This window comes from Crocodylus siamensis, chromosome 4 (genome assembly GCF_052110815.1).
Source record: "Crocodylus siamensis isolate JL-2025a chromosome 4, ASM5211081v1, whole genome shotgun sequence".
Taxonomy (NCBI): domain Eukaryota; kingdom Metazoa; phylum Chordata; order Crocodylia; family Crocodylidae; genus Crocodylus; species Crocodylus siamensis.
This window is the reverse complement of record NC_143398.1, coordinates 232,505,266-232,528,575: the sequence shown is the minus strand read 5'-3', so window position 1 is coordinate 232,528,575 and position 23,310 is coordinate 232,505,266. Positions and strand designations below refer to the sequence as shown.

Genomic DNA, 23,310 nt, shown 5'->3' with positions numbered 1-23,310 from the left:
TTATTAAAATCTCCTACTCTGAGCACCTTACATAGTCAATCATATATCTGTAAAAATTTATAGAACCAGGACTCCCTACAGAGGGACTTAAGTATATAAAATTCTTCCTGTGGCCTGCATATCTTTAAAATAGTCAATTTGTGTTGTTAAAATTCAACTGTAGACTAATGCCACAGCAGATAGAGAATTTAAGGCTTAATTTTTAAACCTTATCAGTTGGTAAATATTAGATGAAATGTGCAAATCAGGTTCCCAATTAAATACCCTTTTATAATCTGTTCTAATTCCATGGATATTAGGCGTTAAATACCTGTGAAACAATGTTGTACGTGATAAAATGTAAGTATCTGAAAATATGGTGTTCAAAATAGAGACTAGGTAGTTTATATTCCCTCCTGTTAACTTAAAGAACTAACAGTCTTGCTGCTGTCCTTTGAAAGGGTCTAGGGAGACTTAACCTTGTGTGACAAAGTAAATGCTCCTGGGAGCATAGTGTACATCCCAGAAATGTGGTATCAAAGGAGATAGTCTGCCACAGCAGGATGTTCCTGATGCCAAACTTCTTGGAAGTAGTTTTGGAACAAATAAACCATTTTGCTAGAAATTTGAGGCTTATCACAACATAAATCATTTGAACTTTTGCAGCTTTTTGGAATAGCTATCAAACCTGGCACATAATACTGCTTGTGGAGGAAGTGGCAGAAAGACATTTGTGCACAGCATTTTTAAAATCAGATATTGTTTTTGCACACACATTCGTTTCCTATGCCAGCTAAAATGAAAAATATTTTGTAACAGTTAATGGAAGAGTTCTAGTGATTTTTTTTCCCTTTGTTATAATTAAATATTAAAATGTTAGTGCTGCAATTTAAAATTTGATAAATAAATGTAAAAGTCTCTGTTCTGTTACGCAACTGAAATACTGGAAATTTTGTATGAGATGGTAAATCTTTACCTTGTTCATTAAGCAGCATGGTACTTTAAAAGTAATTTATTTTTGCTGATACTATATTTTATAACTCTGAGGAGCTGCTCTTTGTAGGTAAGACCTTTGCCTGTCATTGAAATGCAGCTTCCTTTGGAGTATAATGTTTAACACTACACAGCAACTTAGGATAGGAAGTGTTACCAGCTGCCAAAATTAGACTCTAGTCAGGTCATTCAGGGTTAACCCCCTTACTCTGATGAGGCCATGCGTCTCTTAATGCCTCTGCTGCACATTACATATTTTGCCCAATTAACTCAGTAATTGTGCATTAAATTCAGACCGGCCACACGTGCACTGCAAGCAGTTAATCATGTGATAATTACTTTGCACATGTGGTTGCTCTAAGTTTTATTGCACAATTAATCAGTTAATCGTGACAACTAATTACACAATAAACTTAGACCAACCACACATGCACAGTAATTATCACACAATAAAATGACTCTCCAACTATAAAAAGAGGCAAGGTCTGTTGCTTGGAAATGTGTAACAACTCTATGGCTGGTTTCTATCTGGCTTTAATTTGTATGCGTAGCAGGGCCCTAATATCCATGGTCTTTTGAACCAATGTGCCAAGTGCCTGTTGGCAGCTCAGTCTGCCTGTTGCTTGTGACTTTCACCAGACTCGCATTCTTTTGTATTTTCTCTTGACATTTTTCATCAAAATCTGCCTCTTAGTTTGAAAGGTGTCAGAAAAAAACAAAGATCAGTGTAGTTGTTGATATAATAAAAGTCTATACATTTATATGAATATCTCAGGCAAATTGCTTAAGTAAGGCAGTTGGAGGTGTCTGCATGAATTGTACAGGCATCGTGTATTATCTGTAGTTTCCAATTTATGCCACCTTTTCAGCAAAAGCTTATTTCAGAAGGTAATGAGCTGTTGTAATTTTTAACTCCTTGTATACCTTGTTTCATTTGGGTTTTCTTACATTACTTTTGAGTTTTTCTCTTTGTTTGTTTACAATTTCCCCCCTATTGTGAAACATAAAAGTAGGGAAGGAATAAAGTCGATCAGCTTCTTTCAACAGGAGCATTTAAAAACTGATTGTTTTCCCAAGAAAAAATTTCAATTCTCATGACATTCTGACTTTCTTCCTTTGAAATGCATAGCTTTGTTTATCAGTTTTTGGAAACCTACTTTTTTAGGTTACTTCTTGGTTTTTCAAGCTCCCTTTTTAAATTTCTCATCTCCTGAAGAAGGGGATTTATAAAACCCTAGGTTACTGAAATCTATTCCAGTTTTTTCCAGTTTTTTTTTCTGTTGCAAAACAGCCTGATTTGGTGAGCAACTGGTATCTTAACTCAGATGAGAGAGGCTTCATGCCTTAGCTTCTGTTAATGCTGCCACAGCCATTGCTCCAGGTGAGAGCAGGTCTTTTTGTTCTGCTCTTTGTAAGCCATTTGTTGTTTGAAAAGTAATAGGAAAACTCAAGATGTTTCTCACCTTCCAAGGGCTCCCTATTATTTTATTAATAACTTCAGTAAGTGGGGGTTGAGAAAAATCTGTTGCTCAGGAAGCAGCCAGATAAAACCCTTATGTAGGAAAACCTTTTTCTACTCATGACTAAGACTTCCTAAAATGTGTGCAACTCCTTGAATACTGCAGTGCTCAATAGGAGGTATATGATCTGTATGATAACATTTCAATGCATAGCTTGCTACATCAGTAATATGAAGTAGCAATATCTTGTTGTGTTGTAGGTCGTCCTTTTGCTGTATTTATTGTTATATTTTAATGTTAAATACATGACAACTTAGTGGTAGCTTTCCAAAATACGGTACCTTGTGAAAGTGAAGTGCTCAAAGTACAATTAGTTTGATTTGTTAAAGGCTTTTAATTACATCATATCAGGCTGACTCTTCCAATGAGTTCATCGCTGTATATGTTTGTTATGGAGATATTTGTAGTAACATTTTAGGTCAGTCAGGATTTTTGCGGTGTTGGATTCTACTACTGTGGTAAGTCCTATAAAAAAAAAGACCTTTCTTCAGGCCTTCCCCACAGGGAAGAAAATGCATGATAGCAAGATGGCTACACTCAAACCGAAGTGTAAGCAAATATCGAGTGTTATGCATTTTAACTTTTAGTGTAGTCGTTTCCAACCATTGCTCACACCAAGTTGTGTGCTCAAGGGGCTGTGCCTCAGCCTGTCTTCCACAACAGGGCCTGACATGCTAGATATGCACACTAACAAGTGAGAAGAGAGCTGCTTATATAAAAGCATGAGCATAAGAAGATCTGGTTGATGCAGGGAAAGATAATAGAGAAAAACAGAGATAGGGAGTGAAAGGAAATACTTCCAGCATATATATTGGTAGATTGGTTTGTGACTAATAAAAAATAGTGTCACATAACTATTATCTGTAAAAGTCACAAGACTTCCCAGTACCTAAATTTTACCAATCTGTAAAATGGGGAGAGTACCCATTAAATTATAAATCCCCACATGGAAGTATTCCTGGTAGCAGTCTTATTTTAGATGGGAGCAGACGGTCTGAATTAGCAAAAATATTCTCCTTTCGTACATTTGAATTCACAAAAATGTCTACAGGAGCAGCTTAGAAATTCAAGACGTGTTATTCAGCATGGCGGTCCGTTTACACTGTTGTTGAACTGTACCTCTCCTCTCTGGTGGGGGAAGAACCTTCTGGTGGGCATAGCAGTCGCCTCCAAAAATCCAGGGGACTTCTCTCCATTGTATGCAGAGAATCGTGTTTATGTCTTGCCTCTGAAATATTAGATACTGTAAGGTTTTTTTGTTCCACTTTGAGGTAGTTTGTTTACATTTAGCTATGGAAATAGTTTGTTAGACAAGGGTCCGCTTTCATAATTCATTCCCAAAAACTAACAGTTTCTTTTCTGAACTATTAGGCAGAACAGACTTGCAGCTCAGTCCTTTAAATGAATCAAACTTATTCTATGCGGGTACAAATGCAAAATGCATGCAACTATCGAGACAGATGAAATGGCAGAGACAGCTTTAAAGTACTGTTAGATGGGAGATGCTGTGTATCCTAATGTAAAGGCAACAGTATGTAATTATTTTTATGACACTCCTCACTATTATCTGAGCACCTTTAGTCTCTCTTAGATGTTTGAGTTGTTAAGAAGCCCAAAGCATTTAATAATTCATCTAACTTCCTAGACTCCTGTCATTTCTATTTGCTTTTAACCTTGTTTCCTGTTTTCATACATCTTTACCTCCCTTTGCAGTCTGTCGCTACCTGCTGGCAAAATCTCTTCTAATCCTGCTCCTGTGTATCATCTACTACTGTTTTCCCCCTCCTCCCCCTCCATCCCTGCGACTTTTTCCATCTCTCCCTTTCCTTTCCTTCTGATCTTCTACCTGCTTCTTTTGGCTTTCCTGTCCCATCTACAGTAAAATCAGTAGCATCCTTTTCTTTTACCTCCTACCGTCTCCTCGCCCTTACTGAAAACTGCTGCAGCTGCTTCCTTTAGTCTGCCTTTATGATTGTGCTTGTTCTGACAGCCTTCCCCCCCAACTGTGCACTCTGCTACTCAGAAGGTGGTAGCAGTGTTGGTTTCTCTCTCCTGCTTCTCCCTTGCTTTTCTACTTCAATTGCACACTTCCTAGCTTTTTCTTTTTGTCTCCGTAGGTGTCTAGGTGTCATCTGCCATCCAGGTTACTATCAGGTTTTGCCTGTCTTCTTTTTTTAGTAGCTTCCGCTGTGGCTGGCTGAGTGCTGAAGGTGTCTAAATTCTTTCCTCCTTTACCGTCTGATACTCAGTTGTCTTAACTGGGGGTGGGAGAGAACGGGATGTAGTCAGGGGACCTTTCCCCCTATCTCTGGAGAGTCAGTGCTGTTGGTGTAGCAGCAACAGCCAGAACAGGTAGACCACGCTATTGTAGTAGCAGCAGGTAAGACTCCTGCTTCTCGTAACCCCAACCCTCAGCAGTACCTCTTCTCTTTTTACCCCCCTTCTCCACCCACCACAGACTCCCCAGGGTACAAACCTTGCTAGGTTAGGTTTCTGTGGATGCCTTCGACAGCTGAGTTGTTCTGGGTACAGTCAGGTAAGGCAGGAATCCCCAGGGAAGCTAGATTCATAGATTCCTAGAATTTAGGGGCTGGAAAGGACCTCGCGAGATCATCCGAGCCAGTCCCCCTGCTCATAGGCAGAAAAGAAAAGACTGCTATTTTAAGTTATCTCCTTAAGAGAGAAGAGGATCGGCTTCTAGACATAGAAAATGAGAAATTATATCTCCTGTTGTTGCTTTACTTAAATCCCTTGATTTCTTCAAACACATGTACTTGTATTGGATGCATATCTGGGCAGGCTCTTCTGGGAAGGTTGGTTTTCAAGGCATGTCTTTGGCCCAAAGCCATAACAAGCTCTTTTCTGCCTCATACCTCAAACCTGCCCAGGTCTCAATCAGCTAAATTGGTAGAGAAAACTTTTCTCTTCAGCTTTGCTTGTATAGTTATTGCTTTTGCTAAGCTCTCTGGGGGAGCTTATTCCACAGAGCCCTCAAAATGATAGGGTGACTACATAACAATCTCCCTGACATGATTAATACTTTGAATACTTAGCGTATTCAGTGCTTTTTTGAAGTAGTTTCTGTCAGAACAGTATTTTATAGCTTATTGTATAGTAATTATGTCAATTGCATAACTAAAATGACATTTTAGGCTTTCATTTGTTATTGTATTGGCAACACATTAGAATGTCACATGCGTGCTTGAGACACAAAGTATCAAATTTGCTGTAATTATTTGCTTACCTTTTTCTAGCTCTAGTTCACTTAGTTCCTTCAATTTTTCTTAAGGTAAAGCTTCTGCTAGAGTCACTATTGGAGCTCAAGCATTCCAATTATCTTAGATTTAGATGTACAGTAATGAAGTGTCTATACTATGTTGTTAAAATCTTAGGCTGTTTTAGTCACTGTAGAAGACTTTTCTTTCCACAAGGGGGAGCCATGCTTATGGTTAACAAGTGTTTTATACTTTAAAAAAAGTTTCAGCAAGTAAAAAACACTCGTTAATAAGAAAAATAGTATAGAGGCTTGCTATTCTTATTATTTCCACCCAGGAAGAACAATTTCTTATAATCTTTCAATTGTTCTTCCTTTTTCATGTGCTTTGTTTGGTCTATGACCAGTCAAATAGCTGACAAAATTAGAACTTCTTTGTTATTACCATCCATACCTTCTATGGATACTCTCCTCCAAAACGGCGAGTGGTATTTTTAAACTAAAGCCCACAAGTCTCTGAAAATACCTTTTTAAAATAGGAATGTTGGTGTTTGCACTGTTCTGCAATACTTGTAAAAGCAAGACTGAAAAATTCACACTAAAATACATTTCAACTGAACAATTAGTTTAAAATGCCAGCGTAGTTGGAGTGGAGGTATAGCTTCGTGCCAATTCACTTGGACATTCCTACAGTTGTATAACTTGCCTACTCATTTTTGGCAAGTATGAACCTTGCCTGAGTTAATTGCTATCAAATTGCTTTCAACTTTTAAATGAATGTTAAATGTATGTTAAAGTGTATGTTAAATGTATAGTGCGGCAGTTTTAAGATGAGAACCATAATTCTGCTTTTTTCTGTTTTAAATTTTAATTCTGAGTTGCATTGTCATAAGGGTTTGGCTACTTTTACTTTACTCGGTGGGTGCATACAGGCATTCAGGGAGGTTAGATCATGTTAAAAAAGGTCACCAGATGTTCTAACTTAGTTCACCCAGGTACGGATTGTACACTTGGGTCCCTAGGTAAGTCAAACTAAGGGTAAACTGTACAGAAATTCCAGGAAGGTTAGATTGGTTGGAAAATGGCCAGCCTGATCTAAATTAACCCTGTCTCCGAGGTAGTCTAACTTAGATTGGGTTGGCCATTTTTTTTAGACTGATCTAAGTGTTCCAGACTTCTGTAGAGTTCCCTGGGGCTGGGGCTGGGAAAGCCCAGCTCTTGGCACCGGCCTCAGGCCTGTGCTTTTCCTACCTCCTTCCTGGCACTAGACTATTTTTTAGCTCCTTTCCAGACAGACAGTATCCCTCCACAGGGCAGCCAGCTTCCCCACCACCCCGCCAGCCCACCAAATCCCCCAGCCCACAAGCTGCTCCTGGTGCTGATTTTATCAGCATTTGCCAATGCTGGGAGGCAAAAAAGTAAGTCCCAGGGGAGGATGGTGGAGGGAGGTTCACCATGGGGGTTGTTTGTCTGAGAGGGGAAAATGGGAGGGCTAAAAGAAGCCCCTGATCCCAGGGGGGTTGGGGAGAGAGGCCCCCCCCCCCCATCCCCTCCTGTCAAACCTGTGAGCCTCCCTGGTTATGCCAGACCCTCTAGGACTCCAACCCTGCCCCCGTAGTCCACCTCAGCCCTCCCTTAGCCCCTCCATCCCGACTTACCTTAGATCAGGTAGCTATTTTTAACTCTAACCTCCCCTTAACCTCTCTGAATGTCTGTATGCAGCCTGTATTCAAAGGTTTTGCAACTGAGCTCGGAATCTGTCTTTCCTTAGCATAGGCTTAAAGAAGTTGTGACCAAGCAACAATGGGAAGTGCCGTAAATGTACACTGATGCACCCTTACACATTTCTTGATACCTATATAAAATGTTCACTGTTCTTGTCAGCATTTGAAATGACTGTTGCTTTGGGAGAAGCCAGCTATAAAGGCAAAGAGAGTAGGAGGCTTTTTTCGAAGTGGTCAGTGTTTCTCTGCTAACTAGATAAGTAACTTCAGGTGAAGTTTTATTTTGAAAGCTAGATACAGTAAGTTCATTTGGGGTTTCCACCAGAGACTACATTGCTAGATTTGACCCATAGGCTATTTTATCTCAAAGGTCTGAAAGCATACTATGTTCAAATATAAAGGCCAAACTATAAAGACTGATGCCCGTTAGACACATTGACTTATTGAGAGCATTCACGGTGCATAAATTTTAAGCATGTATACAAGTCTTTGCCAATTCAGAGCTTTTTATTGTTTGGTTGTATGTAGTTTGAGGGAGTCTGGGGCAATTTCTTGTTTATGTCAAACTTATAAAATACAGCCTTCATATTGAAAAATGCCAGGTTTTGTTTTAATCTATATCACAGTGCAAGCACTACACTTGGGTAAAGCCTTTATGTTTATATTCTTGTCCAGAGGAATTGTAATGCTTATAGAAATTGTTACAGGTAACTTTTAAGAAAAATTGCAAATTTTTTCCAACTCCAAAAGAAATAAAACCAACTCAAAATTCCCAAATAGACTCTCTTTAAGACCTTTGTACCGCATAGGAAAAGTAAATGCACAGGCTGATGTTATTGCAGCTCCAAAAGGTTCTATTAAATGCAAGTCTTTACAGTTTTGATATAAGTGATACCTGTGACAATACTAAATGTGCACTCTTCTTAACTAGTTTACTTTTATTGCATTTGTCAAAAATGTGAAAAATATTCTGTTTTGATATATTGATTTAATAATTTCCATGCTTAAAATCCAGGCGCAGTTTTCCTGGTTATTTTTTGCAGGGGCAATCCCTGTATTTTTTTCTTTTTTCATTGCAACTCTGTTGTGCCATTATAACAACTGGGATCCAGTGATGGTGGGAATTAGAAGGATTTTTGCCTTCATCTGTCGAAAGCATCGAATTCAGAGGTAATTTTCCTGTCTTCTTTCTCTTTCATAAATCATAGTGTTGTTTCCTGTTTTTTTAGTATCTTTCCTTCTTTCAGGTCATTTCAGGGAAAATATTAAAGAATTTACATGGACATTTATCATATTCCCACTCACTAACCTGTGGAATGCAATGCAGTCCAATGAAAGAAGAATACATTTAAAAAAAAAAACATATTCAATTTTTTTTCTGAAGTGACAACCACTTACAATTTTACTTTTTCCTAATTTATTGTTCCTGTGATATTTCCTCAATACCAGGTATCAAGCTCATTTGGCCCTCTGGCCAGATCTAGACCCACCTCTGGCAGCAGGGCTAGCAGTGGCAGCATTAATGCCCCCAGCAGCCTAAGCCACCGTGTCCACTCAGGGAACCATGTGTGTTAATACCATTGTTACTAACCTCGCTGCTGCCAAAAGGAGTCCATAACAGGGCTCCATACCCAAGATTTCTGTGGTAGGGTGAGTGATGGTGGCATTAATCCATGCAGGTTCCTTATCCACTTTGTAGGTTCAGTTCACCATGTGTGTACTACCACTGCCACTTGCTGGCTCTGCTGCCAATCACAGCCCCTGCAGGAGCCCCATGGACCATATATTTGAAACCCCTGCTATGATGCAAAATGGTTATTTTATTGCTTTTAATTATGACCGACCTCTTAATTACAGAACGTTGAGTTACTGAGATAAATGCAACTCAAGATGTTACCATCCATTCATGTCTATCCTAGAACTTAAGGCAATTTAATTTTTTTTTTCTAATTATAACATGAATATTTTATCTCTTTAAGAACACCAGAGGAAAGTGAACAATGTGAAAGTCTCATCCCTATGCATAGTGTTTCTCAAGAGGATGGAGATAACGGTTGCTCATAAACAAGAGGTATGTTCAACAAGTGAACTTCAAAGGGCATAATGAAAGTTCAGACTCTATACAATGACAATACCAGGGCAATTTTTTTCCCTTTTGAGTTTGTTGGTGCTTTCCTTAAGTGGTTTACAGTTATTTTGCTGTAAGTAATTTTTTTTAATATTTAGTAATAAGCTAAGCATAATATGGAGTTCCTTTTTCTGAATTAGTAGTTATGAACAGTATTTTAATACTGAGTTTTATACCACAAACTAAGAGATTTAAACTGTACTCTTTAACTGTATGTAGCCATGCACATTTCAGCTTTGTTCTAAATATTTCATATGATTTTTTGGCAGGGCACTGTGTGCACCTGTCACTTTAAGGCACTGGAGCTGGCAGCCTCCAGATGCCTAATGAGGGCAGCCATTTTAGGTTCAGGGCTGCCCATATAAACAAGGCAGTTTGGCTGCTGGAGGTCAGGTAACAACACCGCCTGGCCAGAGGGCTGCTGAGTTTCACCTGGGGGTAAGGGAGGAGCTGTAGGGGATGGTAGGAGGCTCCTGGTCCTGGGCATGACCTAAAATGGCACCCTGCTGGGAGTGGGTGGCCTGTTGGGGCTTCTAGTGGCATGGGAGCCCCCAGGAAATGCCAGGCCAGTGATCACCCTGGTGAAAGGCGGGCTGGGGCACCTTGACCCCTAGTCCTCACCTTTGGGTGGGTCGCATTCCATTGGAGGTAGTTGCGGGGGTACAAGCCCCGAGCAGGAGAGTGGAGAGTCGGAGGCCAGGTGTGGCTGAGGCCGCCTGAGCCCTGTGGGGGTTCAGGACCCCTAGCTGGAGAGTTGGGGCCAGGCATGGCTACAGTAACCTGAGCCCCCCCCAAGGAGGGAAGTCCCAAGACCCCAAGTAGAGGGGGCATTGCGAGCAATGGGAAGCCTTCAGTTGCGAGGGGGCCAGCGTGGGAAGCCTCCAGTTGTGAGGGGGCAGCGTGAGAACAGAGGGGGCCACAGTGAGAAGCCCCAGTGTGAGAGAGGGCTGCGGTGAGAAGCCCCAGTGAGGGAAGAATGGGGGCTCAGCCAGAGAGTAAGACAGCTGAGTCCTGACCCCAGTAAGTCCTCCAATGTGGGGAGGCAGAGTTTGGGTCAAAGGCAACATCCGGAGTAGCACCACGACCTGCTGCCTGGGGGAGTGAGAGTCCCTTGTGAGACCGTGAGGCACCAGTCATGGTGGTGTGAGGTACTCCAGCTCCCCACGTCTGTGAAGGAGGACCCTGAGAGGGGAACCCCAAGGAAAGAGTAACGGTCAGAGCTTCCCCTGACTGGCCCAGGCGGGGGCCAGGACCAGGACCAGGAGAGTCAGAAGGGCAAGGAGGCCCACCGAGAGGGTTTCATAGTTTCATAGTTTCATAGTAGCTAGAGTCGGAAGGGACCTAGGTAGATCATCTAGTCCGACCCCCTGCCTTGGCAGGAAAGAGCACCGGGGTCAGATGACCCCGGCAAGGTGCTCATCTAACTTCCTTTTAAAAATCCCCAGGCTAGGAGCCTGCACCACTTCCCCTGGAAGCTGGTTCCAGGCCCTAGCCGCCCTGACTGTGAAGTAGCGCCTCCTAATATCTAATCTAAACTTACCCTCCGCCAGCTTGTGACCGTTATTCCTGGTCACTCCTGGCAGCGCACGGGGGAACAGGGCCTCCCCCAATACCTGCTGATCCCCCCTGACCAGTTTGTAGCAGGCCACAAGGTCCCCCCTTAACCTTCTCTTGTGGAGGCTAAACAGGTTCAGGTCCCGTAGCCTCTCCTCATAAGGCCTGCCCTGCTGACCCCTGATCATACGAGTGGCCCTCTGAACTCTTTCCATATCGTCCACGTCCCTCTTGAAGTGTGGCGCCCAGAACTGGACGCAGTACTCCAGCTGCGGCCTGACCAGTGCCACATAGAGGGGGAGGATCACCTCCCTGGACCTGCTCGAGATGCATCTGTGGATGCATGACAGGGTACGGTTGGCCTTCTTGACTGCCTCCCCACACTGCTGGCCCATGTTCATCGTGGAGTCAATGACGACTCCAAGATCCTTTTCCGTCTCCGTGCTGGCAAGAGGGGAGTTCCCCAACCTGTAAGTGTGGTGCCGGTTCTTCCTCCCCATGTGCAACACCTTGCACTTATCAGTGTTAAACCCCATCCTATTCTCATCCGCCCACCGTTGCAACCTGTCAAGGTCAGCTTGTAGCCTATTGCACCCTTCTAGTGCACCCACATCCCCCCACATCTTAGTGTCATCAGCAAACTTGAACAGGGTGCTTTCTACCCCCTCATCCAAGTCACTGATGAAGATGTTGAACAGTGCGGGCCCGAGGACCGAGCCCTGCGGAACCCCACTGCCCACGTCCTTCCAGGTCGAGAAGAACCCATCCACTACCACCCTCTGGGTGCGGCCCTCCAACCAGTTGGCGACCCATTTGACCGTGTGGGCATCGACACCACAGTCTCCCAGCTTTTTGATGAGGACAGGGTGAGAGACAGTGTCGAAAGCCTTCCGGAAGTCCAGAAAGACTACATCCACAGCAACCCCTGCGTCTAATGATTTGGTGACCTGATCGTAAAAGGCCACCAGGTTGGTCTGACAAGACCTGCCACTGATGAACCCATGTTGGTTGCCCCTGAGCATGCATTCCCCCGCAAGGCCCTCCTGGATGTGTGCCAGGATAATTTTTTCAAAGAGCTTACCCGGGATTGAGGTAAGACTAACTGGCCTGTAATTTCCCGGGTCCTCTTTTTTTTCCCTTTTTGAAGATAGGGACCACATTGGCCCTCTTCCAGTCCTCCGGCACCTCGCCAGAGCACCACGAGTGCTCATAGAGCCGCGCCAGGGGTCCCGCAATGACCTCGGCCAATTCCTGTAGAACCCTAGGGTGAAGATTGTCCGGACCAGCAGACTTGAACACGTCCAGCCTCTCCAGAAGTACCCTAACTAACTCCTCGCTAACCCCTGGCCCAGGCGTGTCTCTCCCGGGGCCCAAGGGGCGCCCAGCAGGGAGGTGGCTGAACTGGTCCCTACTTAGGAAGACAGAGGCAAAGAAATCGTTAAATATGTTAGCTTTGTCATCTGGCGTGACGACTAAGTTGCCCATCGTGTCCTGCAGGGGCCCCACATTACCCGGGACCCTCTTTTTACCCCCTATGTATTTGAAGAAGGACTTCTCATTGTCCTTAATCCGGGAAGCTAGTCCTATCTCCATCTCTGCCTTGGCCCTCCTGACTGCCCCCCTACATCCTCGGGCGACTGTAACATAGTCCTTCTTGGTGATGACCCCATCTCTCCATTGGGTGTATGCCTCCCTTTTAGCAAGGAGACATTCCCGGATGCTCTTAGTGAGCCATGGGGGTTTATGTGCCCTCCTGCTCCCTTTGACCCTTGTTGGGATTACCTCCCTTGGGCATGGAGGATTGTCTCCTTAAGGAGCAACCACTCACCTTCGACATCTGATTCCCTTCCCCTCTGGGTCCTCAGCGCTTCCCCAATGATCCTCCTTAGCTTGTTGAAGTCAGCCCTCCTAAAGTCTAGGGCTGTTGCCTTGCTGCAGCCCTTTGCCACCTTACGCTGGATGGTGAATTCCAGCAAGCGATGATCACTGTCTCCCAGGTGGCCCATCACCCGCAGCCCCCTCACCAGGTCATCACCCGTAGCCAGCACCAGGTCCAACAAGGCGTCTCCCCTGGTGGGACTGTGCACCTCCTGGGTTAGATGGAGGTCCTGCACTCTGGCTAAGAACCGACGTGAGCAATCAGACTTGGCTGACTGCTCCTCCCAGCAGATGTCTGGGAAGTTCAGGTCCCCCACGATGACCACATCCTTAGCCCTCACTGCCTCTGTGAGCTGAGGGTTGCCTAAGAGCCAGGGGCCTGGGGTCCCAACTGGCCTGGGGGTGGGCTGGGGCTAGTGTGAGCCGAAGGTCCCAGGGAGGGGACCACCCCCAAAGGGGAACCGATGGCAGGGAGATATGTGGCCCGGTATGATGGCGGCAGAGTCTGCCTGAAGGGAGGAACTCAGGTGGGGCCCTACAGTAGGATTCTGGGGCCCATCGTGTAGGCCTGGCGCATAGGAGAACATGATGTCATCTGTGAGGCTTGGGCTGCAGTGTAGGGGAGGAATGGAGCCGCAGATAGCGCCCCCTAGGAGCGGAGCAGAAAATGGGCAGCCTCCCACTTAATTTACAGCCGTTAATTAATTATTAAGATCAAGGCGTGGTGGGCAAGAAGGTGGGTGGTTAGCCCAAGAACAGGTGGGCGGGCCATGTGGAGATCAGCCCCGAGCAGGCCTCCGTTACAATTTTAAAAAATAAATTACACTTGTTAATGTTTTCTTCAGTAGCTTTAATTGTTTTGTCCCAGACCTCTCATTTACATGATCTAAAATTTTTCAAAATGTCATTGAAATTTACCAGTAAAGTAAATTGTAATTTTTCACCGTTTTACCAAACTTCTAATGAATAAAGCTTATTATTCTTTGAAAGAAGGTAAACTAGCTTTCCTGACAAGAAGTTGTAGAATTTTCCAGGGATAATAAAACCAGAAGTGAAACATCTGGCAAAATTTGTTTCTGTGTTGTTAGAATGCCTGCTTGGCCTTGATAGAAAAATATCTCAATAAATTTGCAATGTGTTTTTCAACATCTTGTGTAAATAGTAGTGTAACTTAGGGTTAAGCAGCCAGGGCATGTGTCCCTGGTGCTGACCTATTGTGCTCCCAAATCTACATTTGTCCCTTGCCACTGACAGTGAGATTTTGTAGCACTTTGGGGGCAGAAGGCGGGGGCTGGCTCAAGGGTTTGGCTCCCTGGAGCAGGAATAGAAGTTTCTTGCAGTTGGTGAGGCACCTGGCAGTGTGTTTCCCCAATTCCGCCACTGGCCTTGGCAGTCCCATGGTGCTTCAGAGGTACAGCTCCTTTGAGGGAAAGTATAGGCACAGGCAGCAGCCAAGGGGTCAGCACAGGCTTCCCCCACCCCACCTGCAGTGATGCCTGCAGCAGCTGCCCAGGGTGCAGGCCTTACCAGTTATGCCTCTGTGTGTAGCCAGTGTCCATTAAATGTGTTTAATACCCTGCCTGGAAAAATGTATAAAAGGTTTGTAGAATCAAAAAATGCATAAAAATTGACTTAAGTTTCCATTTCTTTTTCTTAGTTTAAAGATGGAATGATGATCAGCGAAGAGACAATCTCTGGAAAACACCTAAGGAATCATTTTTCAGTGCCTATTCTGAATTTGTAGTGTAAATGTTTCAGTTCTTTTGAAACTCAAAACCATTTTTTCTTCATACGTGCTTGTTTTCATCTGTTTTATAAATGAACAACTTGATTACATGCATATCACCTATGGCCGTAGAAAATTCTAATCCATTTGAACAACCAGCCTGCCTTAGAGAACTCAACTGGTGAAATTACTTGACATAATCCAAGAAGTGACTGCTGTTCTGGTGACTTTTTTTTTCTTCTTCCTTAAGCTTTCTCATTTTTGTTAAATGCTGGACAAAATTATTTTTAAAAAAATACTTTTAAAGTGAATCATATAAATCTGCAGGTTGTCATTTCTTACAGGCTTTCATATGAAAAGCTAAATGCTTAAGTTACCTGTAGTAGGTACGGATTAACTTTTTTTTATGTTGTGCAAACCCTATTTGAATATATATACAAGAAAATAGAGAAAATATTTTAATTTATTGAATAAATGCATTCTTTGCAAGTTATTGGAGCAGGATCTTTGTAAGGTTCTCAGACACTACACGTATTGTCTTATCCTGTTTAAGAATCCTTGTAACACAGTGGGTGCTCATGTTTAAAAATTGATTATGACCTAACAAACTGAAACTTTTAGTTTCAGTATAAAAAGGTTATCTATCTATCTTTACTATAAGCATAGTTGGTCAGGTACTTGAAGTCACTACTGCCACTGTCAGTGACAGGATTCGGGGCTAGGTGGACCACTGGTGTGACCCAGTATGGCACTTAATATATTCTTATCTTCTAAGTGAAAGTTCATAGTATAGAATCAATCTATTTTTTAAATGGTTTTAATAGTCCAAATTATTTAATATTGAGAACTCTGAATGAGCTTTCTATTTCTGGAAAGCATCCAATAGACTTCTAAATTTTGTAATTACTGACTCCTCTCAACCACCATCTGATAAGTAATTTAAAGTCAGAGATGCCTAATTTAATAATGAAATTATTGTGTAATGGCTATTTTTTGTATGGCTCAAGTCTTCCAACCTACTGCCACGCTGCTCTATTTGTTGAAATGTCATAAATGAATCAATGTTTTCAATAGGACTGTAGATTGTCATTGCTGTATTTAGAAAAGTAAAATAGTACAACTTTGGCCAATGGATATAAACCCTGGAAAGAAATACTGATGCTATACATTAAAATTAATAAAGTATCTGGACTAGATAAGAAGCCCGTAAGCATATGTCCAGTTGTTGATTGCTTCAGTTACCCGGCGTCTCCAAGCGGAAAGGAACTTGAAGTGCTATTTTGGACTCTTAATAGCTGACCTTCAGTACAATTTTGGCTGTTTGGCAAGAAAAGAATTTTGATTAAAAATTGCTTTTAAGAAGCATGACAATTACAGAGTATGTGAGCTACATACTTCCTGCAGGCTCAGACAAACCAGTATGTGGAATACTAATAGTTATTTCCTTAAATAATATTTTGATCCTCCATTGAGATTTGGCTTTTATCAAGCTAGCTTAGTTAATGCCAACACTAATTATGTTCTCCATAGCAACTAGACAGGAAGAATTGTGGCATCTGCAGAGATAAGCTTGGCAAGGCTAATTTTGCTTTCAAACAGGTGTCTTGCAGTATTTTAGGGAGAATACTAATGTTTGCTTTTCAGATTGATTACTGACCCAGAGTAGTATTGAACTGTAGGTATAACAGTCAACCAGAACCCATATTTAACTCTACAACATATAATTGAAAATACAGTCAGTCATCAAATCCCGTCCTCCCTCCCTTTCCCTCTCCCCCCTGGACACACACACATCAATATTAAGTTGAGTAGAGATGTACTTTGTTTTGGAAAAAAAAATAACATTGATGTGCAAAGGAAAATATCTCTCTCTGAGCACCCTAAAAAGGTTAAAACAACACTGTGTTTTAACCAAACAATTCAAATGCTGCCACCTCCTCACTGATTTTTTTTTTTTCTTTAAAATAATAAAATTAATTGTCCTAGAATTCTTAGTGCCATTATTTAAAAAAAGAAAGGAAAAGTGTTAAATATCTGACATGACTTCTTCATAAATATTTTGATTAAGCTATTGGGAGTGGTATGTAAAATATAAAATAAATTGTTCCTGGAAGGCCTTAGTTTTTTTAAACAATGGTGCCCCTAGGTTACAAGAGCTATACATTACAGTATTAATTACTGAGGCTATGTTATGACATGTTACATCGCACCTGCATTTAATAGAATGTGATGAGACTTTTTCTATATCAACTTGTGATTTTTAGTACAAGAACACCTTTTATAAATATACTGTCTTGTTAGAAATGTAAATCTTGTAGCTTTCTATAATAGGTGCTTGGAAAATGCACAAGAGATTTAGCTTTGAATCTCAGGTACCTCTGATATAGTAGTGACATGCTGAATATTTTTTACATGACATGCAACTGGAATCAGTTTCTTGTTACAGTAATGTGAAGGAATTCTCGTGTTTTAAATTTTGCATCATCATTGTGTGCTGGCATAACTGGACAATGTTCTGTTTCACTTTAATGTCTTGATTCTGACTTATTTCCTGTAGGAAGTGCATACACTTAATGGATCCTAATCTTCTAACTTTGAATTAAGCATTACTTTGAATGCTGTTGCACACGTGAAGAGCAGTGATTCCCATATATGCCTACATAGAAAAAGAATGCCACGTGTGTAAGCTCTGCCTAGCAATGAACTAATTTTTGTAACATCCTTATGAGGCAGCTAAATAATTATCATCTTTTCTACACATGAAGATGTTTTTACATTAACTCATTTTTCTAAGATGTCACAGAATGAATCCTAGAATTTAGGAGTCTGATGAGAGTCTTGTGATCAATATAATATAGTGCTTTGCAATCCAGCTTTTGTGTTGCATTCAGCTTGATCCATTAAATACAGAAAATTGCATTAACTTCTTACTGCTTGTGTCTGCAGTGCAAGGCACTTAAACATGTGTGATCTCAAGCACCTGAGTAACCCTGATGTAGTATCACACACATGATTCAATACTTTGCTGGACTGGTGTCTTCAGTGACCGTATCCTTTAAAATGCACAAAGGCATTTTAAAGTGAAGGCTGAAAATACAGTATTGAACATGCTGGGCATGTGATACTTGACACTGCACCGCTTGTATGCACTGCATGTAGCCATAACTATTTGCATTGCATACCTCTCTTAACATGCCAGGCAAGAAAAGTTAGAGTCTGATGATTGATTTTCCTTGCCTTATGCCATTGTAATTGCCATTCTGTCTTTTGCTTATCCCAACTGTGCCTAGGTATTGCTGTTTACTGTAGTAATTGCTTTAATTAAGGTGTCAGAGTGACAACTTTGTGACACCTGGCTCCATATTTATAATTTTTTTTTGAAGAAAATGCTGATTATGTTGAATTTTGCAATTTTTGATCCCTATTTAAAAGAGACATCTGTCTTGGAGAAACAAGTGAATTGCACTGAGCCTATTTTAAGTTACAAAAAGAGAGAGGATTAGAAAACCAGTTGGATGCAAGGTGAATTTATGCATGCAAAGTCTAATTTAGCATTGAAATAGCCTCAGGAAGACATAGACTCTTAGCTGATTTCTTATTGCTTCAGTGACTCTAAATAAAATTAAAAGGCAGTAAGTTAATGTTAGGAGCTAAGGTTTCTAGTGCAGTTCTGAGTGATAGGACTACACTGTATTCATATTTTTTATCCCAGTGTAAACCCTTATGATATTATCTTTTTTTTTTTAAAGATCTGTATACCATAATATAAGTTGCCTCAGCTATTTGTTAGGTTGGTTTTTTTATATATATATTTTTTTGCGGGGTGGGGGGGTTGCAGCCAAAGCTTTCTCGTAATATTTCTTGGCAGGGTATGGCAGGTAGAATGTGGGAGTGTGTTCAGTTTCTCCTGCCTCCCAACACTGCTGAAGCAACACTACTAGTTCTTTGTGCTGTATATAAAATGTCTTGTGGTATTATCTCTGAGAGAAATGGAAATGATTTTCTACAGAGCACAAAGTGATTACTTATACCAAATGGGGTGATTTGAAAACAAAATGGCAGTCATTTGTAAGTTTCATTCAGCTGTTTAATATCATAGCTTTCATGTTTAATTTCCTTTCAGAAAAACAGCTGCATACATAGATTTATACTTCATGTGGTTTATCTGCATGGTTGTACCTTATATCATCTGCCCAGGATAACATAGCAGTTAATAGGACCATGCTGATTTCCACCCCCTCCAAAGCTGCCTCTGTACCAGTGGTAGTATAGTGATGCTAATATTCAGGGTATTCTAATCTAAGACATAACTGAGGCAGAATCCCTGATACCGGAGTGGAGTGCTAGTGTCCAAGTACTAACACCAATACATTCCTTAATATAAATGAAATTTTGCAAAGGACAGACCATTCAGTTTTTGTGTATTTTCTCTTAGCAAAGTTACTTCCTGAGCTAACTTAAGATTTGATTGAAAGCCTACTGAAGTTTGTAGGAGCCATTCCATGGCCAGTCAGACCTACTGGCTGCTGACACACATTTGGTTAAAGGGGTGTTGAGATTTGATCTGTGATCTCCAAAATCATGCCTCTTGCCATTCTAAACATGCTTGACAGCATGCACGGTTTTGGGATCAGGGATGAGACCCCAATCATGCCCTATTGGCCAATACAGAGGGAACCCAGGATCATGATCCTAGTTTCCCTCTGGACAGGAAAAGATGCCCAGCAGCCAGCTGATTGTCAGTTGGCCCTAGAGACTGACTGGGCCAGTTTGATCCCCCAGGGCCAGTCCCTGATCAGCTGATCGGTGACTAGCAGAGACCACACTGGAGGCCATTAGAGCCCCAGTGTGGTCCACCTGGCCACACATTCATCTGCCATTTGAAATCAGCCACAAATTTTAGTACACATTTTTTCGTAATAAATGTTGTGGCTTTCTTTGCTTTTTGTTGTGCCATTAATCACCTGAATTTGTGGCCAGGCAACACTGTAAGATACAATTAACTGATCTTAATCACAGCTAAGTAACATGGTCTAAGTAACTGGTTTAAGTAATGTCTGCCAAGGACATACTGAAAAGCTATCTCAATCAGTTTGATCTTTCTTTTTGTACAGTATTTCCACATGCAGTTTACCTTTGGAATATTCTTTATTAAAATATTGCATGGTATCATCCAATGGGACTTAATGCAGTAAAAAAAATCCAGCGATCCTTTAAAAACAATCATTTTCTTCTTCTCCAAAAAAGGGTTCTGTAGAAAGGCAACTATTAGTCATTCATTTAATACCTTCCTTACAATTGCTGTACTTCTGTGTTTTTAAAAAAATGAATTTTTGTTTTATATTATTGGTGGGTTTGTTTTCTTTTTGTTTTGTTATTTTTGTTGCTGTGCACCTTGAGCATTTTGGCTGGGAATGCTCCGCAAAGATGTGAATATCCCACAGAGTAAATATGATGCCAGGGATGTTTGTATGGTTATTGATGCACAATTTGATGATGTTCTGTTATAAAAATACCTAGTCCCATGCTGAGGGTAGCTAGCTTAGCACTAAGTGTATAATATGCAAATCCCTACATGCTCGTTAGTTACAGCCTAACATTTTACAGCTCTTGACAACAAACATGGCCACTCTTTCCAATCACTCCATCCTTTTTACACTGCCCTTATAAACCTGACCTGTTGTTTTAGAGGGACATTTGCCTTGCCTAATGAGTAATTGTTAAGAAAATTAAATGATAAAATTATTTTTTCTCCTGTCTTCTACATTCAGAAATAGAAGGGGGAGAAGGAATCCAGCCTTCACACCAGGCAAGGGCTTTCATTTTTTTAAAAGGTAAAAATAAGTTTTAAAAATTCATTGGACAGATCACAACTTTGTTGAACATCTTTTAGCAGCAAAATGGTGAGAGGAGAACTCATTAAAACAACAGTTCTAATTAGGAATGCTTGCTGTTAACTTGGCAATAACTGTATCCTGGGTTAATAGACCCATCTCCATTTGACATTGGAAACTTATTTAACACGGAATGTGCGTACTAGTTCGGTGAGTGCTCTAGAGTTAACTGAGTAACAATGTTGAAATCTGGCCTTTGAATCTTAATTGTTTAATTGCAAATTGTGAAAGGCTTGGAAGTACTTTGATTAGATCATGCATGTGCTAAGTAATTTTGATTCTGTTTTAAAGTGACCTGATAGATAAAACTGTGATCCAATTGCTAGTAAATGTCCTGTGCATTTAGGCTTAAAAGTCAATACCAAATTGGGAGAGGCAGTTTAAACAAACTTACATTAAATATAGTCACTTAATCAACCTTTTGTTGACTTCCATGTTGAACTCAAGGTAGATCTGATTTTAGCACTGGCTCATGATAGCTGAGTGATTCCTGGTAGTGACTTCAGCTTTGATAGCTTGACTCATTTTTGAGGTAGAGATGTAAAAGGTGAGCTTATTTCCAAAATTTTCTTTAGCATTTTTTTTTTTTTTTTTTTTTGTGATAGCGGGTGGCTAACTAACCTTTTCAAATCTTTTAGAATTTAAAGATGATCAAAACCCATAATTTTTAACTGGAATTTTTTTTTGCTTCAGATTATGGCATTAAAATGTTGTAATAAAATTGAGCTCTGTGCATCTTGAAATTATTTGAGAAGCAAGACTTAAAGCAGACAGCCACTTTTGAGTGTCGCAAAACCACTAGATTTAAGTGATGAAGATGCTGTGCATTTTTGTATGAAGTGTTTAGAGGTTCCTAATTATTCAGATGTTTCAAAAGCACAGAAGTTCTAGGTACACATCTTCTATGAAATATTTTTGTCAGCATAATTTTGTAACACACTTTCCTTCGTGAGACTAGAGCCTCAATTGCTGGTCACTGATGCATATTGCATTTGCACTTAAATAAATCCTAGTTTCAAAGTGTTTTAAACCTTGATCTATTTTTGATAAACAGAAATGTAGCATTTTTATCTGATTTCCAGTCAGTGATGAATATATGCATGGAGAGAAAAATATACTGACTTGACGCAGTGATTTAAAACCAAGAAAGCAGCAGGATGGCACTAGAAATTGACGTAAAGATATATGTCTCCTATGGGAACTATACCTCCAGTTCCTTGCTTGATTACCAAATTATGCTCCCCATTTAGTCCAGACTCTATACTAGTGAAGCAGAGACTTGCCTTTACTTTTTATGAGTAAATACTGGCTTTAACAGGGAGTTCCTTTGTCTGTTGCTTCATTTTCTGAGGGATGTCAGTTAAATTAAACAAATAGCATAGTGTTGTATTTTTTAAACCACAAAAATTAAAATCAGATTAAACTATTAATTAATTATTTTGGAATTTGGATGGTATGAGTAGAGGTCTAAGACGTATAGGCATATATTAGGAATTTCAAACACTGCTTATATATTTTTAAAAGAAAATCAAAGTATGTATGATTATTTGAAATATATAATGATGAAAATGAGAAAAGATTGTTGTGTTGACAGATTTAAATTGGAATTTTTAATAATATCCAATACCAAAACCCTATAAAAGGGCTAATGAAAAGAAAATATTATGTATTCTAATGAACAGCTTGTGTAATACAATCGGTGTGATGTTTTTGTTCTGTATTATATTTATTGTATGTCAGTAAAAATAAAAATTATATGTCTTGTTTCCTTAACAGAAATGAGCATTTGGTTAATGTTTTAATTCATTGGTTCCTATACTGCCCATAATAATTAAGAGCCAGCAAACATATGATTATCATTCCACCTCTTTTCCCTTGTTGGTAAATCACATTAAGTGCATTCCTAATAGATTATTTTTTGTATCAGCTATTGCTGTAGGGGGTGCTATAAGGGAGTGGGGGGTGGGGGAGTGTTTCACTCATCAGTGGGTAAAGAAATTGGTTTATGGAATCATGAATAGAAAGGAAAATGTAGGTGTTCCATGAGGTATAACTTGAGATGCGTATCATGTGCTAGCCCTCGATAAATACTCTCACAAAGTGAGCCTTGCAGGAGAGGCAGGTGCACAAGCTTTTAGATTTATCCCACCTCTTATTATAAAGAGTTTTATAATAATGAACCTTTTCACCTACCTTAATTATTTGTGTGTCATCTTGGGCACATCTATGCATTCAGTAATCCGCTTTAGGTAATGTGCATTAAATCTAGTACCTCCATGGTGAAGTATTAGAAAATGTTCATTAGTCTATTTTAATGCACATTAGTGAAAGAGCATGTTTTTGTGACACTTTAATGTGTATTAAAATACAGTAATGCCCATTAAAGTACACATAGTGGGCACTTGCACACATGCAGGAGCCTGCTCCGATGCACTGGAAATCCAGCACATCAGATCAGACTCAGTCAAATCTGCTGGAGCACATAAATTGTGCGAGCCTGCCAAAGTATGTCATCACGTGCATCAACGGCGCAGCACGTTTCTGCACTGAGAAAATGGCAGCAGTGCACTTTGAAATAAAACATGTTCTGTGTGCTTTAGTTCAAAGCACCCCACTGCCATTTTGTCAGTGTGTGGACGCACTGCACCACCGACATGATACACAAGTGCTTTTAATTAGTACAGATCGCTAATTAAAAGC

The 23,310-nt window shown here is 40.7% G+C and overlaps 1 protein-coding gene across 4 annotated transcripts in view; it reads left to right on the top strand.

Annotated features, from left to right (window-relative positions):
* SLC35F5 (solute carrier family 35 member F5) overlaps positions 1-22,383 on the top strand; it is a 46,263-nt gene extending 23,880 nt beyond the window's left edge. For all 4 annotated transcript variants that reach the window (XM_090045892.1, XM_090045895.1, XM_090045896.1 and 1 more), the window contains 3 exons: positions 8,446-8,600; positions 9,410-9,501; positions 14,648-22,383. In XM_090045892.1, the coding sequence (XP_089902018.1) occupies positions 8,446-8,600; positions 9,410-9,494 (240 nt within the window). In that variant the 3' untranslated portion in view covers positions 9,495-9,501; positions 14,648-22,383. The remainder of the gene's footprint in view (positions 1-8,445; positions 8,601-9,409; positions 9,502-14,647) is intronic.
* Positions 22,384-23,310: the final 927 nt, after the last annotated feature.